Below are 15,998 nucleotides of genomic sequence, written 5' to 3' on the forward strand. Positions count from 1 at the left end.
GTATTAACCACAAATTCTCGTTTTAATTATAATAAAGTTGAAGACTCTTCGAGTGGAAGTTCGATTTGTTTTATAAATTTAAATAAATATTTTATTTCAACCTTTATTATACAAATAATACGCTACGATACTTTTACAACGAATCTAAAGCTCTTCCACTTTTCATTAGTGAAATATTAAAATAATTATAACAATAATTAAACTAACTTGCGATAATTCTGATCGCCGATTTAAAGGATATTTTCGTGCAGATCCGTAAAGCGTAACCACCGGATACGAAATGAATCGAAAAAGGACGGGCAAAATCTACGTAAATTAAATGAAGTAATTTCATTGGATTCGAAATTCAAAATACCATCTGCAATGTCAAAATTTTGGATTGACAGGTAGGAGGAGAAATAGCGCTGAATTCAGGCAATCCTACGCAGAATTTTGCTATAAAAAGGCATGGAAAACTGCCGTTAAAGCACATTTCGGCGATCAACAAACCGAAAGCAACATGAAAACCATCCTCTTTCTACTGGTCCTTGTTGGTAAGTTGAGTATTTTCTAAAATTTTTAAATTTTCAATTTGGTAATTGGGCTGCAACTTGAAAAGTTTGTAGATCTATAAATTTTCACCGTCGTCCGTCCGTTCATCTGTCTCTTCTTAGTCTCGAAAACGGGTTTAGATATATGAAAGATGAGACTGGATTTAAAAACAGAAGGAAAGAGCAATTTCCAATTAAGTATATTGGAACTTTCTTTGAAAACTGGAACTCATTTTATTTCAATTCAATTTTTCCCCTGTAAGGTGTTAGATAGGTGACTGGCACCACTCTATTGTTAAAGGAAAAACGAAGATGTAAAGGGGCAGGACACTGATAATTTCAGGTGGAAACCATATACTTTAAATCGTGTTTTTCATTCATTATATTTAATGTTTAATTTTCAATGCTTAAACTTATCTAAATATATATATTTTGTAAATATATATATATCTTTGTGACTTTTCGTTACATTTCAAGTTAAATCTTAAATATATTACTGGGTTAAAAACAAGCAAAATAATTAAAATTATATTACCTATTATTGTAAATGTTCTTAAATTTTTCATCAATACTGTGCTAATTAACTTTACTAGATATGAATTAGGATTAATGAAAGATTTTTTATTTCGTTAGGAATTGCAATCGTAGCAAACAGCGAAGCATCCAAGAAAAAAATAAAGAAAGATGTCTCATTTGATAAAGGCGAGAAAAAGTCTGTGGACGATGATAGAAGTGTAAAAAATGTGAAGAACAAATACAATTCTAAAACGGACTCAAGTCGAGTTATGCCAGGTATTTCAATACCAGGTGTTCCCTCGTCCCCTAACACCAACACACTCTCACTTCTTGATCTTATTCAAAGTTTGAACCCCGACCTTTTTAAAACTTTAGATTGTATTCTCGACAAGGTAAGTTTTACATATTTTTCTATTTTAATAAAATTTCGAATTATTATCATTTTTCTTTGTTGCAAATATTTATTTTGTTACCCGCAATAATATTAAAAGTTTATAAATTTTGTTGATATAAAAATATTTATGTTTTATATCTCATTTCATTTCTTCACTTTAATTCAATTTTATAATACTTTAATTAATGCTACATCGCAGCATTAATTTCTATTAGAATTAATAGAAATGTTATTCTTTCTATAACGTAATTTCGAACGTTTTCTTTCAAAAATTAACAAATTGAAAAGTAATAAAATTAATCGTACGTCTTTTTGTCTGTCCTCAAATATTTTAAAACTAAGTTCGAGAATCAACAATTTTTGTCGTGAAGGATAATAACGTAACCTTTGATATTTTTCTTAAAAATTTTATCAAAGTTTATTTAACTCTCTTCTTGAAAATGAATAAATAAAAGTTGTTTGTCATAAAACAACGATTTATTTTTAAAAAACATGATTAAATCTTATTATGAAATTTAGAAAGTAATTAATTTTTTACCAAATTAAAATTTAATAAATTTAATTTCATTATAATTTTATAAATTATAGATTGAAAATTATCATCAATTAAAATTTATGAAAATAATCTTTATTTCTTTTCTTAGCTTGGGTTAAACCCCGACGAATGTCAACTTCTTGGCCTGGATTCGAATTCAAGAGGTGATACCCTAGGCAGATTTGGTCGCGAGGACAGATGCGACGATTGTAATCCGGACTCGGATAACCCGTTGTCATCGATGAGCAATATCTGTCCGATACTTAATAATGTTACGAGTTATATAAGTTGCTACTTGGGTAAGCTGGAAATCTTGGATTGCTTGGATTACGTTGTCGAGTGTTTTACGGCACTCACGGATTGCCTCGAAGAGTATCTTAAGCAACTTTATGCTAACGATATCACGTGTGACGATTTATTAACTTTCCTTGAATATGACTTAGGACTTGTTTTAAATATTTTATATAAATTATTAGGCGGTTCGTTTTGGTTAAACAGTCCTTCAGAAATCCCGGATTTCTGCTTTGAATTAGGGCTGTTTAAATAATCAAAAAATGATACAAGTAATATTCTGATAATTAATACAAAATATTAAATACGTAATCTAATTTGGAATTGATAACCTCATCATTAGAATTTAAACAATGTAATATGAATTTAACGCATTTAAGAAAATAAAATTATTAGCATGCAACCTTGCTTCCTGTTGTGTATTTTTAAAAATTGCTTTAATACGTCATTTTTTCACTTCGTCATAACGTGTAAGGACGATTGTAGTGTTTTTAGTGATACACGCGTTGTCTAGCAGATGATGTAAGACGTTTAATGTGACTTTTTTTCTATTAGAATCTCGGTTAATACTTCTGTTATCGCACGGTTCAGAATTCTCAAACTCGAAAGCAGTAATTTTCTACAAATTTGCTACAACTTTTATAATTAGCAAGTAGCAAACCAGCGCGAACTTTACACGTAAATTATCGTTTTTCTTTTTACCTATTACTAAAGCAATTTGTTGTCGCTGGAATAAAATGCTTTCTCTCAACTAGAGTTTTATTTAATCTATAATAAATCTTTTAGGTATGTCGAATTCTCCTGGATTCTTCATACATGGAAGATTTTTACCAAACGATTTCAGTCTTTCTCGAGATTGTCTTCGTCTTTCATATCCTTTTTACCTAACAACATGGACAGATTTTTCTCGTCTTTATCAAACCCCGTAAAAAATTTCGATACCTTACAGATGCTTTGATCTGTCGCAGATAATTTTTCCTTCCTCGTCTTCTTCTTCCTTTCTTTCAATTGCTTTTGTTTTCTTAATATTTATGTTAAACCGCACTAATGTTAGTTTTCGTGCAGTATACTAAACATCTGAACTATATCTGTTTCTCAATTCTTCATTGTTCTTATCTCGTAGAGTGCATTTCTTTTTCTTTTGTTATTATACACTTGACTTTTCTTCCGCTATCTTCTCTTCAATATACTTATTAAACAGGTAACGAAACAGTATGCCTGCGTTTTCGTACACCCTTCTTTATCTTTGATTCTCTCTCCATCCTGCATTGATATTTATACAGTATATGTACTTTGGTTCTTCTATAGCTGGTAAATTATACTTTTATATTTTGTAATGCGTAAATAACCCTTCTCCATATATAATAAAATACTACAGACTTATCTTTCGATGAATTTAATAATTCCAGGGTACAGTCCTGATATGCTGTTTTAACAATAAGAACTATTTATAAATTAATGTAATTAATTAAATTAAACATTCGGTTGAATAAAAGTCGTGAATGTAAATAAGTATAATCTTCCAAGCCGGCGATTTCTTCAATTTTAATCACGCAGATCAAGAAACGGAGTATTATTTACTTTCTGCAGACGTTTCGATTCAATACAGCGACAAAATATAATGATGAGAAGTTCGAAATTTTTGAGAGATTTCTTCTTCAAGTCGGCTTCTAATAATAGAAAAATAACGGTTTGAAATAAGTACGATTGTTAGATTAATATGAAGCCTTAATTCTTAGATATGTATGACGCCTCTATAAATAATGTATCAACTTTTCAAAATTTCATAGAAAAAAGTGCGTACAAGTTGAGTCCTATTGCATCTATTTTATCTCACTCCACTAATAGAGAATAAACATTCTGAAGATGCGAGTTATAGGGTTTGAAGAGATCTTGCTGAACAATATAAATATAAAATTTACATTGTACGGCATTGTACATATTGTTTTAAATAAACTTACATTCGTTTCATTTGTTCAAAAAAATAATGGCTAAAATACAAAACGAGCCCTCTCAAAGCCCGGAATCCCCATACAAGCTGTAGAAGGCCTTTCTTAGGATACAAAGTAATGAATCTAGGTCAACGTTTACGGGTTCAACTTTGAACATATCACGGTACAAACAATAATGATAACGGAAAACAAAGAGTCTCCAAACAGCTTAACTTTTTTACCTGGTACTATTATTTGGTAGACAACTACTTACTTTGTACAATTAGCTACGTCAGGTAGCGATGCTTGTGACGTAGATCTCGACATACGTGACTGATTCACCAATATAACGTAAAAGGTAATTATTATTATTATTATTATTATTTTAAATGGACGTAACGCATATAAAGAAACCTGCGTTAAAATTTGAATACCGTGATCTATTTTTTATTTAAATGTTTTCAAAACCGTGAGATATATTTATTATATTTATTAAAGAAACAACTTTTTAATTTAAAAATTACTTAAATTCTGTAATTTAACGTAACTTAAACAATAAATTAACCGTTTTAAAATGTAAAAAAAACTTTCCAGTTTTACTCACTAGATGGCGACACAGATTTCTGTGAATAAATTCCTCTAATGTAGAAAATTGTATTTTTACTCTTTAATTTATTAAAGTGTAATAAAAAAATTAATAAATAGTGCATTATTAGTCGTAAAAAAATATGAGTAGTTATTTAAGAATTTAATTTACAGATATTAATTTAAGGTGGTGTGTACTATGTAAGAGATAATTGTCAAGCTTCAATACCTTGCACTTCCTCAGTTTTTTCAATGATGTGCAAAATATTTGAATAAATTATAATTTTATTCCATGTAATTATAAACCGATCTGTGCTATAATGACGAATATAAATCGTTATATATACAAGCATAAGTACAGGATGATACACAATCAGTCTCACCTCTATGAACTTCGATTCTATAACGTGCGCGGTTATCACAGAATTTCATGAAATAATACCGCATTTTCACAAATATAAATAATTACGTGCATGTCTTAGTTAACATTTCTTTTAAAAAATGGTGAGAAATTTGTGTACATCCAACAATACCAGTCACATTAATGTGAATGGATTGTTGGACATACGCATGTAGTTTAAAAAAAAAGGACTTGATTCAATTTTGATCCATGCATATTTGCATAAAATTGTTTAAGAGTTGCAGTGTGGCTGAAAATTTCCATGTTTACGTTCATATTTTATTGAGACATAAAGTTTTAAAGTTGCGCCTTGACTCTTGGATCAACCTGGACTTGCAAAAACCACCTGGAACTTGTAATTCTTAAATAGTTTTTGCTATATATTAAACGATTTAATTTATTTATATAATAAAATCACATTTGTACACGAGGCGTTATTAAACTATAAGTGTGATATCTGTAAATAATCTTTAGCCTATATAAAGCTGTCAATTATGTTAATACACGTGAAATCGAGTAGTAATTTTTCAGGTTATATACAATATTTCTTTAATGGAATTGTTATAGTTTGTGTACAGAATGCTTCAACAGACGTAAATCAATGGTAAAACCCCAGCTCTCTGTTACTGTTGTCTACTTTTTCAATTAGTTTGGGATGCACTCCATGCCTTAGGCTAGACTTTTCCAATCTTAAGACCATCATTTCACTTTAGCTGTTTTAGAAATAACTAATATTAGAAGAAAGAATGTTATAGATTAAGTTTCTTAGCACTAACTGTTATTGCTATGGTTATTATATGTTATAATTAATGTAGGCCAATATGGTATAGTCACCCCTGTTTATCACGAAAGAAACCCATCTGAATACAAACAACACGTGGGTGAACGTCTTTAATCGTCAAAAACTATAAATGAATTTCAAAATTTATGATTTTTTATCGTAAATGATGAGTCGAAATTAGTTAAAAACTTATAAATCTTTTATTTCGTGCACACTCGAACTTTTAGTAGCATCCACCTGCCAACAACGGCCACTTATCTGCTTATTACGTTCTTGTCAGTGGCCGTCGTTCAGAGGTTTCGCTGTATTTACATAGTATAGATCAATTGTTAGAGTTTGCGCAGAAAAATCGATAAGTGTATCATTAACTAGGCTAACAAGATATTGGATTAATGTACCCATAAGGTGAAGTATGGTAGGAAGTATTGCCAGGTGTTTACTCGGATCGATAAATTTACGAAAAATAATAAATCTATATAAGTATTTTGATATAAACAAATTAAGAAAAACCATTATAATCGTTTACGTTTATATAGGTTAACACGACAACTATTTAGGTATGGTTAATGAGACAAAAATGGCCAAAGTCGTTACTTACTTCATGAAAAACACAAGCGCCCATGGATTCAGGAGGATTATATACTCACAAAGTTTATCACGAAAGATTATTTGGATCATTGTCATTGTTATGGCTTTGGTGTCTTTGATTTATAATTGTTACGATGTTGTGGACGAGTATTATAATTATCCAACTGCTCTCATTGTTAGGGTGAGTCAATTACTTTTATCGTTATTTGTAAGATTAAGAGCAGTGTCACGGTGCCAATACCGTGAGTTGTGGTTTCTAGATATCATCTATATCTAGAAGCTGTAATATATACTAATAATAATAATAATCTTGTTACTGTTACGTACGTTAAAACGATTCAGAAGTATGTGATATAATATGATTATATATTTTACTTATATAGAATCATTTGGATCTAAGGTTAAATTCGAAGCATTTTCAGCACTTTTATGGAGTATTTATATTATATTATGTACCCAACTCTCAAGCTTTCCGCACAAAATCCTTCTAGAGAGACTTTTTATGGAAAAACACCATCTTTTTAGGTGTTAGATGTGAAGAAAATACAGTAAAATTCATACGGGACGGCCCCATGGTTTTACTATAGTCTTTCCTCAATGATATCTCTTTCCTGTGAGCATTTAATAGGCCTTTTTTTCAGGCAAATGTGGGTTAGGCCAGGCTTACAATAGGAATTTCCTGGGAACCGAAAGTGAATATTAATTAATAGTACAGTACGAATTATTATGGTAAACGTTACGAATACGTCTATTAAACTTGTAGTTAAAGTAAGAACAAATGAATAGAACGCTTTAATAACTTACGTTAACATAAAGAGTGGCCAAAAGTAGTTGACAAGATATAATTCAGGCATTTAATATAACTATTAAAATTTGTGAGAAAGTATGTATACTCCGCTTTACAAACCCCCGCTTCTACGACTGCGGTAAAGTTCTTAATCGTATGATATTATATATCTAAGTAGATATTGTTTTTGAACATTTAGGTGTGGTATTTTATAGTTTAAAGTTGAATTTCGGGATTAGAAACTAAGATATTACCCAAAACCTATGAAAACACTACGACGGCTCGCTTAACGACGATATTCTAGACACCAGTCAAGTCGTTAAACGGGGGACTGTTATAATCATTTTATTTAATAAAGTATTGTTACTTCACATTACTGTTTTAAAGTATAGAAAAACGTTTTTAAATGCAGATTTAATAATAATAAGAGAATAATAAGCCTGAATATGATGAAAAATTAGGGAATAATAAGGCTATATATGAGGAAAATGGGCATTATAAGCCTAAATATAAGGAAATATTCAGAAATAGTGAGGCTATATAAGAAAATGGGAATGGTATAAACGTAGAGAAAGGAGGACATACTGGAAAAAAGTTAATAGAATAAACATAATAATATTTACAACTCTTACTTCAGATTTTTTATTATATTTGATACAACGACACATATTTTGTGAGCGACTTCCCCATTAATTAATTGTTTATTTTAAAAAATGTACAATGGAAATGTAGAAAGACACAAGTTTACTTTGCACGTGTTCTTCACGTTTTTGTATAAGAGTATCAAGAAAATAATCATTCGACCTTCGTAAATGGCTTTAATGATCAAAATGCATTCGTTTACAGAACCACCATTAAATTCGAGACGAATCGATACGATTTATTGCAAGTTCTCGCAATTCTTAGTAACAATAAAACAAAAATAAAAGGGAGCAGTATTAAAGTTCGAAGAAACATTAAAAGTTTTTGACACTTTTTTAAAAATCTTCTTGTACTTTGATCGACAGGTTTTTATAGCAATTAATTGATTGTTACGAATATCGATTCACACCGGTGTAAAGGTGTAAAATATGCTCTCAAACTGTGTCACTGTGGGATCAGTAAAGTTGATGAAAACACAGATTTTATTATTTATATCGATTTTTACTTATATAAACAGAGGGAAAAGTATGTCGGTTGTCAAAAAATGACCACCTCCAACACTCGGGGGTCTTTAAAACGTAAAGAAATGGGAATATTTTACTTGTTTGTATAGGGAACGATTTCTTTCACCCAATTTGAAGCTTAATATCTCCTGTGTCGTTTGTCGAAAATTTCTGAAACTCTGCAGGGAGGTTCGAGTATTGGGGTCATTAATACTGTTAAATTTTAGTGACTAAACGTTAAGGGAGTGGGGAGATAGAATGAGTCAAGTGTCACGTCTCGCGCGGAGTCTGACTTAGAAATTAATAAAAAATTCTATTAGGCTACTACAAGCGAAACCAGGGAGGCCAGAGGGACGGGGAGACGGGCCACCCTAACTTAAATTCTTATATGAGGTATTTAAGAGATTATAACGCTAGAGACTCAGTGGCACGTGAGGCCCAGGCAAATTTAGATTAGTGGGCCTCATGTACAGTGTTGATTTCAGACATGTTTCTTCGAGGGAATATTTTCTTACAAACACTTGGTTTGGGGGTGTGGTGACTGCATCCACAGTGGTATAGAGTTTATGTATGTTTTCACATTCTAACTCGAGCCCCCTAATAACGGTTCTAGTTACATTATTCTAATACGATAATATAACTTATATTATTTAAGAGTTTAGGTGAGGATGGCCGGGTTCTCTGGATTCTGGGTACGATGGTAACAATAGAAGTTTCAATAAATTTCACTTGCAATTCACCAGCTTTATAGGCTACTGTTCGATAGTTGTTAACGTCATAATGGATAAGTGTTTGTTAATTAGGGAAAGTAAACGAGTTAGAAAACGTAATATATTATTAAAATGTCTATTTATTATACTTTTCCATCATTGTCACTCCTTTTTATTATTATTCTTCTGGTGGTTTTTTTTCTATAGAATTAAATTTTAATTTTATATAGTAGCGTTTTATATAAGGAACACTAGTATCTAATCTAGTATAGGCCTATAGCACTTGTAGAAGCCACAAATACACACTCGATCCAGTGTTAAATTTTGTAAACTGACAATGGGTTCTATATTATATAAACTGACTAATTAATAAATAAAGGGGTTTAATAAATCCACGCTTGTTTAAGGCCTCGAAACACACTACTGGAGTGTGTTTCGAGGCCTTAAACAAGCGTAAATAGAATTTTAAGCGGGAATTTTGTTAGTGATTCACCCTCTCAAGTATGTATTGTTAAAGTCATAATAAACGTCAGAAAATGTAACTAATAAATATATTTACGTGTAAATAAATCACTAGAAGAGGGCATTAAAAATTTTAAAAATTATTTTATAAATTATAACCTCAGTCGACTTAATAAACGGCACCTAAACAAACGTTACTGCAATCAATAAAACTGTACACAGAAGAAACACTCATCGATACAGACTTGAGATTAACTTTTATATAGGCCTATTATTGTACAGTACGTGCGTGCAAATAAGTTAAGTGAGAAAAATAATAATAATAATATAAATTTTAAATTACTCCTCTTGTTCTTCCATGAAACGTGTTCCAGTTTCTATTATTTGTATGACAATGGGTAAACTTATCTAGGAGAGGAAATAAATGAGGATCATTGACTCCAGACAAGAAAGAAAATGTGAACATTTTCGAGCCAGTGTGTCAAGAGTTCATACCTGGTAAATATACGGACCAACAACTTGTCTCTCGTGAGGGCTTTTATGGAAAATTGTCCTATGTACGTTGGACACATGAAGGAAGCTTGGGAAAATTCCACGTGCCCAGTCCGTTAATGAGGTGAGGTGCGAACCCACGACTAGTGTTTAGTAGTTTAATCCCATAGGCTACTGTTGGGCAAGTAGGCTATCCAGGTGTAATCGAAAGTGAATATCAAGAATAAGTTTAAGTATTTTATTGTCATAAAGCGTTAAACTTTGTAAGTTTTGGGAGTTATTCTGTATATAGTGTACTATGGTACTACGAAGTAACATTTTTTTAGTATTTAAAGTTTGATCTCGGTTCGGTATAGTAGTCTACTGTTCACACAATCGAGTAGGACACAATCCACTAACAGAATAATAATTTATTTAGTTTTAACCAGTACAATTGTTTGATCACTCAACTGCTGCAGTAACAGATCGAGCGTAACAGCCTCTAAATGAGTTCAAGGTCGTGTTTTCCAGTGACTTGAAAGTGAAAATACTCGAATAACTTGTATAATACAATACACCGTTAGTGATGTATTATTTACACTTTAATGATGTTAAAAATGATAATTTAAGTGTATAACATTTCGAATATTTCGTTACCTGTTTGTAGTATTTTAATATCGAGGACAGTAATAAGGCAATATTTAATACACTGGTTACGCGGTATCCAGTGTGTATTAAATATTGCCTTATTACTTCCCTAATTATGTACACTATTATCTACCCCATTCTCCTATATAGGAAGGCGCATATAGATGTAGTGTATAGGGATCTCCTGTATTCGGAGTAGGATATAGAGTATAAGGATCTCTTGTATTGGGATAGGATATAGAGAGCATAAGAAACTCCTGTGTTGGGAGTAAGCTGTAGAGGGAAAGTAAAGGGATCTCCTGTGTTTAGAGTAGGATATATATAGAAAGTAAGGATCTCCTGTATTGGGAGTAGGATATAGAAAGTAAAGGGATCTCTTGTGTTTAGAGTAGGATATAGAGCGTAAGGATCTCCTGTATTGGGAGTAGGATATAGAAAGTAAAGGGATCTCTTGTGTTTAGAGTAGGATATAGAGCGTAAGGATCTCCTGTATTGGGAGTAGGATATAGAAAGTAAAGGGATCTCTTGTGTTTAGAGTAGGATATAGAGCGTAAGGATCTCCTGTATTGGGAGTAGGATATAGAAAGTAAAGGGATCTCTTGTGTTTAGAGTAGGATATATAGAGAAAGTATAGAGATCTTCTGGATAAGAAGTAAGATATAGAGACCGTGCTTCTAGGAGTTTTCTGTTATGTTTGTGTAAGGTTTGCATTATGCTAATCTCCCGTGTAGGGATTTTTAGAGATATCTTGTATAGGGAAATTAGATATGGTATAATGTACACTGTTATATAAAAAACAACTCGATCTACGACGGTGTTCTAGTGTCGTAAAAGTGAGGTATTACATTTTTTTATATTTAACCTTAAAATTATATTACAAAATATTCAAATCGTTTTAATTAAAAGAATACTCTAAATAAAGAAAAAATTAAAGAAGTACCGTATCTGAATAAACATCTGTAAAGATTTATGTAAGAGGCTTATCTTGTCACTTTATCCGTTTGTTTGTCTGTGCGTATGTTCGATGATTATCTCGAAAATCATTCAAGTTGAGAACGAGAAAACTTCGGGATAGATTTAGAAGACCAATTTATATTCTTACACCAATTTATCTAAAAGGATCTTTACGAGATGACCTTTGACCCTTATTAAATTTCGGAGAAAAATTGAAAAATTTTCCTGTAGAATCCATGCCGATATTAGGCCTATTTCTAAGATAAGACGATTTTATAAATTTAATTCTGCGTGTGTGTCTGTCCGTAACTCATTATTTATATATCATAAATAAACTAAACGGTTATTATCAATGGCATTAATATGGAGAATTTATACATTCATTTGATGAAAATTATCGATTTATAGAATATTTCAATACCCAGAACGGGAAATTATTTACTTATTTAATCTGTGTTCTCTTTTGAGTATATTAAATTTAGGCCACGCGAACACAGACCAATGACGTAGCCCATTTAATATGAAACGGGCTACGTCATTGGTTTACATACCCAGTTGTATTAAAGCCGCTTTACATAGCACTCACTCATCGTCGTCACCGTAGATGTCACCATTACCGCACCACCATCGTTATCACCGTCACTACAAGGGTCACCCATGCGTAACGCTATTTTTACACGTTTTCAGCTACGAATTGTGTCAACGATAAGGGTCCGGATCCCCTTAAAGTTGGGATCCACTCATTTAACTCCTCGTAACGCTGAGCGGCGTTATCCTATGAGTAAAAAGGGGCAACACCAACAAGGGCCTCAAACCCATCTTTTATAAAAAGTATTTCCCAAAGAAAAGTATCTGAAGTCAACACTGTACATGGGGCCCCATAAATTCATGAAGTGCCCCATGTTACGCATATACTCATGGGGAAACATTACGTAAAGCTTAATGGAGGACCCATGATAATATGCGTACTATTGGGGCAGTGGTCGGGGCTTCGTGGACGTAAGACCAATATTGATTATGTCCACGAATTCCTTAACTGTAGTAATACACAGCACGGGGTGCAGTATATTATTAATTATACGTATGACATAAAAAAACAGAGTGCCACACACGGTTCTCATGTCAGTTGTTTGCTTGTATACGTGGGCGATCTCCACGAAGTATGCATCCCTGGAGGATATTTTACAGGAAACTGGCTCCTATTTGGGTGCGAAAAAAGCGAATGAAACCAATAAAACACCAGCCAGTTAGCGAGGTCCGAACCCGCGACCACAGTACTGTTTCTCCATGCGACACTTCAAAGACAAGAATAAAGAATAAATCGTTCCGTTACCATTACGGAACGTTTAGTCACACGTCAATTTCATGAATACCCATATAACCATCATCATCCTCTTCTTCCTCCTAATCCTCTTCATCCTTCTCTTCCAGTAATCTGTTGAAATTTTAATTATTAAAGCTGTTCGGATGGGTTTTTATTTTGTTAAACGTGTTTAAACTCGTTGGAAATTGCGTTTTGCAGATGGAAGATCCGAAAGAAATGGACTTTCCAGCAATAACGATATGCGTCCTTTTAAAGCCGAAGCATTTCCATTATGAAAAGAAAAAAATGTAAAGTTTTAACCTTAAAAAATGGAATCTAAATTTGCATTTCTGTATTTTTTTAAAAATAAACACACACACAAGTTTGCGTTTTTTTCAGGTGTGAGGAGAAAACACAGGATATTTTTCAGCCATTATCCGATATTACCAACGATAATAGACAATTATCACCACGTACAACGGGTAAGTTCATAGATTTTAATTACGATTTTTATATAATACACTTAAACCTGTCTAAAACGGACACCCCGTAGAACGGAAACCTGTCTAATTTGTACGCTACGCTGCGTAGAACACTAAAATAATCCAGAAAACGAAGACTTTTTGAATATCGTTTGCACGAATTTACCTGTATAAAACGGAATTTTTGGATAAATAATCCATATATTTTTTTCATTTTTTCGACATGTAGTCGCGATAATAGAACATCCTCGAACGACTACAGGTGTAGGTAACAATCTAGAAACTAAAACCTGTCAAAACGGACAGTGTCCGCTTTAAACAGGTTTTTTATTATTTCAAAAACATTGAACTACTCTTCATTAGATCTCTCTCTTTCATGTAAAATTTCGTAGCAAATTGTTGCGTGAATAACATTTCGTCTGAAACATGCAATTTTTGCATCGATTCAGGCATGTTTACGTGCATAAATATAGCGTTATTGCCGCGACATTACGTAAATCCTATTAGTAGACTTGTATAACGCGAAATTAAGGCTGTCCTTCGAAGAAGGTAAACATCATTTTGTGTGTTTTTTTGACAGGAAAAACTTTTTACGAGCCGCCGAAGAAAAATGTCAACCCCTTGTATAGAAACTTATCAATAGGGAAGGGTTCTGGCGGAATTAACAATTTCAATTTGAACAGCTGGAACGAAAATAATGCCGATAAAAGAAACGGTAGAAAATTTCAGGCAACGAAAAGGCCTCTTACAGGCCCTAGACAAAACGGCATGTGCGACTTCGAATTCGAAAAGCACATAAAATACAACGGTAGCGCCCAAGAGACCATCCTCATCTGCAGTTTCGACCTTAAGGAATGTAATTACAGGTGCATCAAAATTAATTTTCTTTTTAATTACAATTAAAAGATGATTTTACTACCTCACTACATCATTACGCTTTTTTCCTCCCTTCAAATTTTAGCCATTTTAAGGAATGGGAGAGCGAAGATTATGGTAAATGCTATACGTTCAGTGAAGTAAGGAAGACTACCAAATTTGGATCCACCAGTGGTAATGATTTTATTATCCGATGAACGATGATAGTTAATTTAACTCCTTCAAGTTGCCATCATTATGTGTAATTATTTAAGGAAATTATATGATGAAGATCTTGTATTTCAAGTTTTAGATCATCTACGAAGATAACATCATTAGAGAACGTTTATATTCCAACTAATCATTCGTGAAAATCAGAAAAAAAAAAATTTGTTAGTCTAATTTAATTGGCCTGTACCACATTGAAATTACTTCAGTATACTTACTGTAAGCGTACGTATTGAAGATTAAAAGAATGTAAGGCTCTAGGAACAGTACAAAGAGGCATAGACATGGCCTTACAGCTTTTAAGTGCAACTTCAGTTTGGCAGTAAATTTAGCTTAGTGTTGGAAACACTCTTACAGTATACGAAGAAAAGTTGCAAGTTTTCTTACAGTAACCCAAAAATTTAACCCTTCTTCCTCCCTTTCTTCTTCGACTCTTCTTATCCCTTCTTCCTTCAACTCTACTCGACCCTTCCTTCTTCAACTTTTCTAAACTCTTCTTCTTTCATTTTTCCTTTGCAGGTTTGCATTTAGTGATTAAAGTTACTCACACCGATCCGAATATTCGAACCAGTGGCATACGTACCATCGTCCACTCTCCTAACGAATTCCCATTCCCGGAAGATGACGGCATCAACGTGCCTCGTTGCATGTTAGCCGACATTGCAATCATGAAGGTAACCGATAATTAACTTAATCAGTTACATTAGCGAGCGTATCACTTAACCTTTCACCCGTAACAGGAAGAGATTGAACGACTGCGACCACCCCATGGCAACTGCACCACCAATACGGCCATTCCCCACTGGGAGGAGATGTTTGGCGAATTGCCCTATTCTCGACAGGTGAGCGCACCCAAATATCGCGGATAGGTGACGTCTGTGTTAACAAATGAAGCAATTTCAGGGTTGCATCAAAGCCTGTCACTCTCAAAAGGTGTTAGACCAATGTGATTGCACTCTAAATATCAGAATTGGAAAGTCTCTCAGGGGTGACGTGATCCATTGCAGGCAACACAAAGATAAAGGTGAAACTTCCTGTTCTTATCTGTAATATTGTGCCCGGAACATATTTAAGCTCTTAAACTCTTTTCTTTGTAGACGACTGCAGTGAAAGTGTGATTTCGGGTGCAGATTGCGAGTGTAATCCCGCTTGCAGGTGAGTAGACGAATTTGAAACTGATGGGTGATGATAAATCTTATATTATTCTCCTATCAGCGAGGAGACGTTCGATACTAGTGTTTCGTATAGCCAGTTCGTTTTTGAAGAAAATTGCCCGGAAAAAATCTCGTGTGGCAACTCCACTTGTTACACGTAAGTATACGCATTAATAACTAGATAATGTTTACAATTACAACACCATTTACAGTAAAATTGCAATGCAGGGACATCATGGGGATACACG

The 15,998-nt window shown here is 32.9% G+C and overlaps 1 protein-coding gene and 1 long non-coding RNA gene across 2 annotated transcripts; both read left to right on the forward strand.

Moving 5' to 3' along the window:
- The first annotated feature begins 238 nt into the window (after positions 1–238).
- LOC136981221 (uncharacterized) lies at positions 239–2,669 on the forward strand. The gene is made up of 4 exons (XM_067277501.1): positions 239–310; positions 387–533; positions 1,164–1,438; positions 2,085–2,669. Exons 2-4 carry the CDS (start codon positions 500–502, stop codon positions 2,520–2,522), a joined length of 747 nt encoding a protein of 248 aa, XP_067133602.1. The 5' UTR covers positions 239–310; positions 387–499; the 3' UTR covers positions 2,523–2,669.
- An 11,830-nt stretch (positions 2,670–14,499) lies between these two features.
- On the forward strand, positions 14,500–15,408 carry LOC136981228 (uncharacterized). The gene is made up of 3 exons (XR_010881665.1): positions 14,500–14,563; positions 15,116–15,270; positions 15,337–15,408. It is a non-coding gene; the product is annotated as an uncharacterized lncRNA (long non-coding RNA).
- Positions 15,409–15,998: the final 590 nt, after the last annotated feature.

The sequence above is a fragment of the Centruroides vittatus genome, unplaced genomic scaffold (genome assembly GCF_030686945.1).
Source record: "Centruroides vittatus isolate TY-2023 unplaced genomic scaffold, ASM3068694v2 contig_748, whole genome shotgun sequence".
In the NCBI taxonomy this organism is placed as follows: domain Eukaryota; kingdom Metazoa; phylum Arthropoda; class Arachnida; order Scorpiones; family Buthidae; genus Centruroides; species Centruroides vittatus.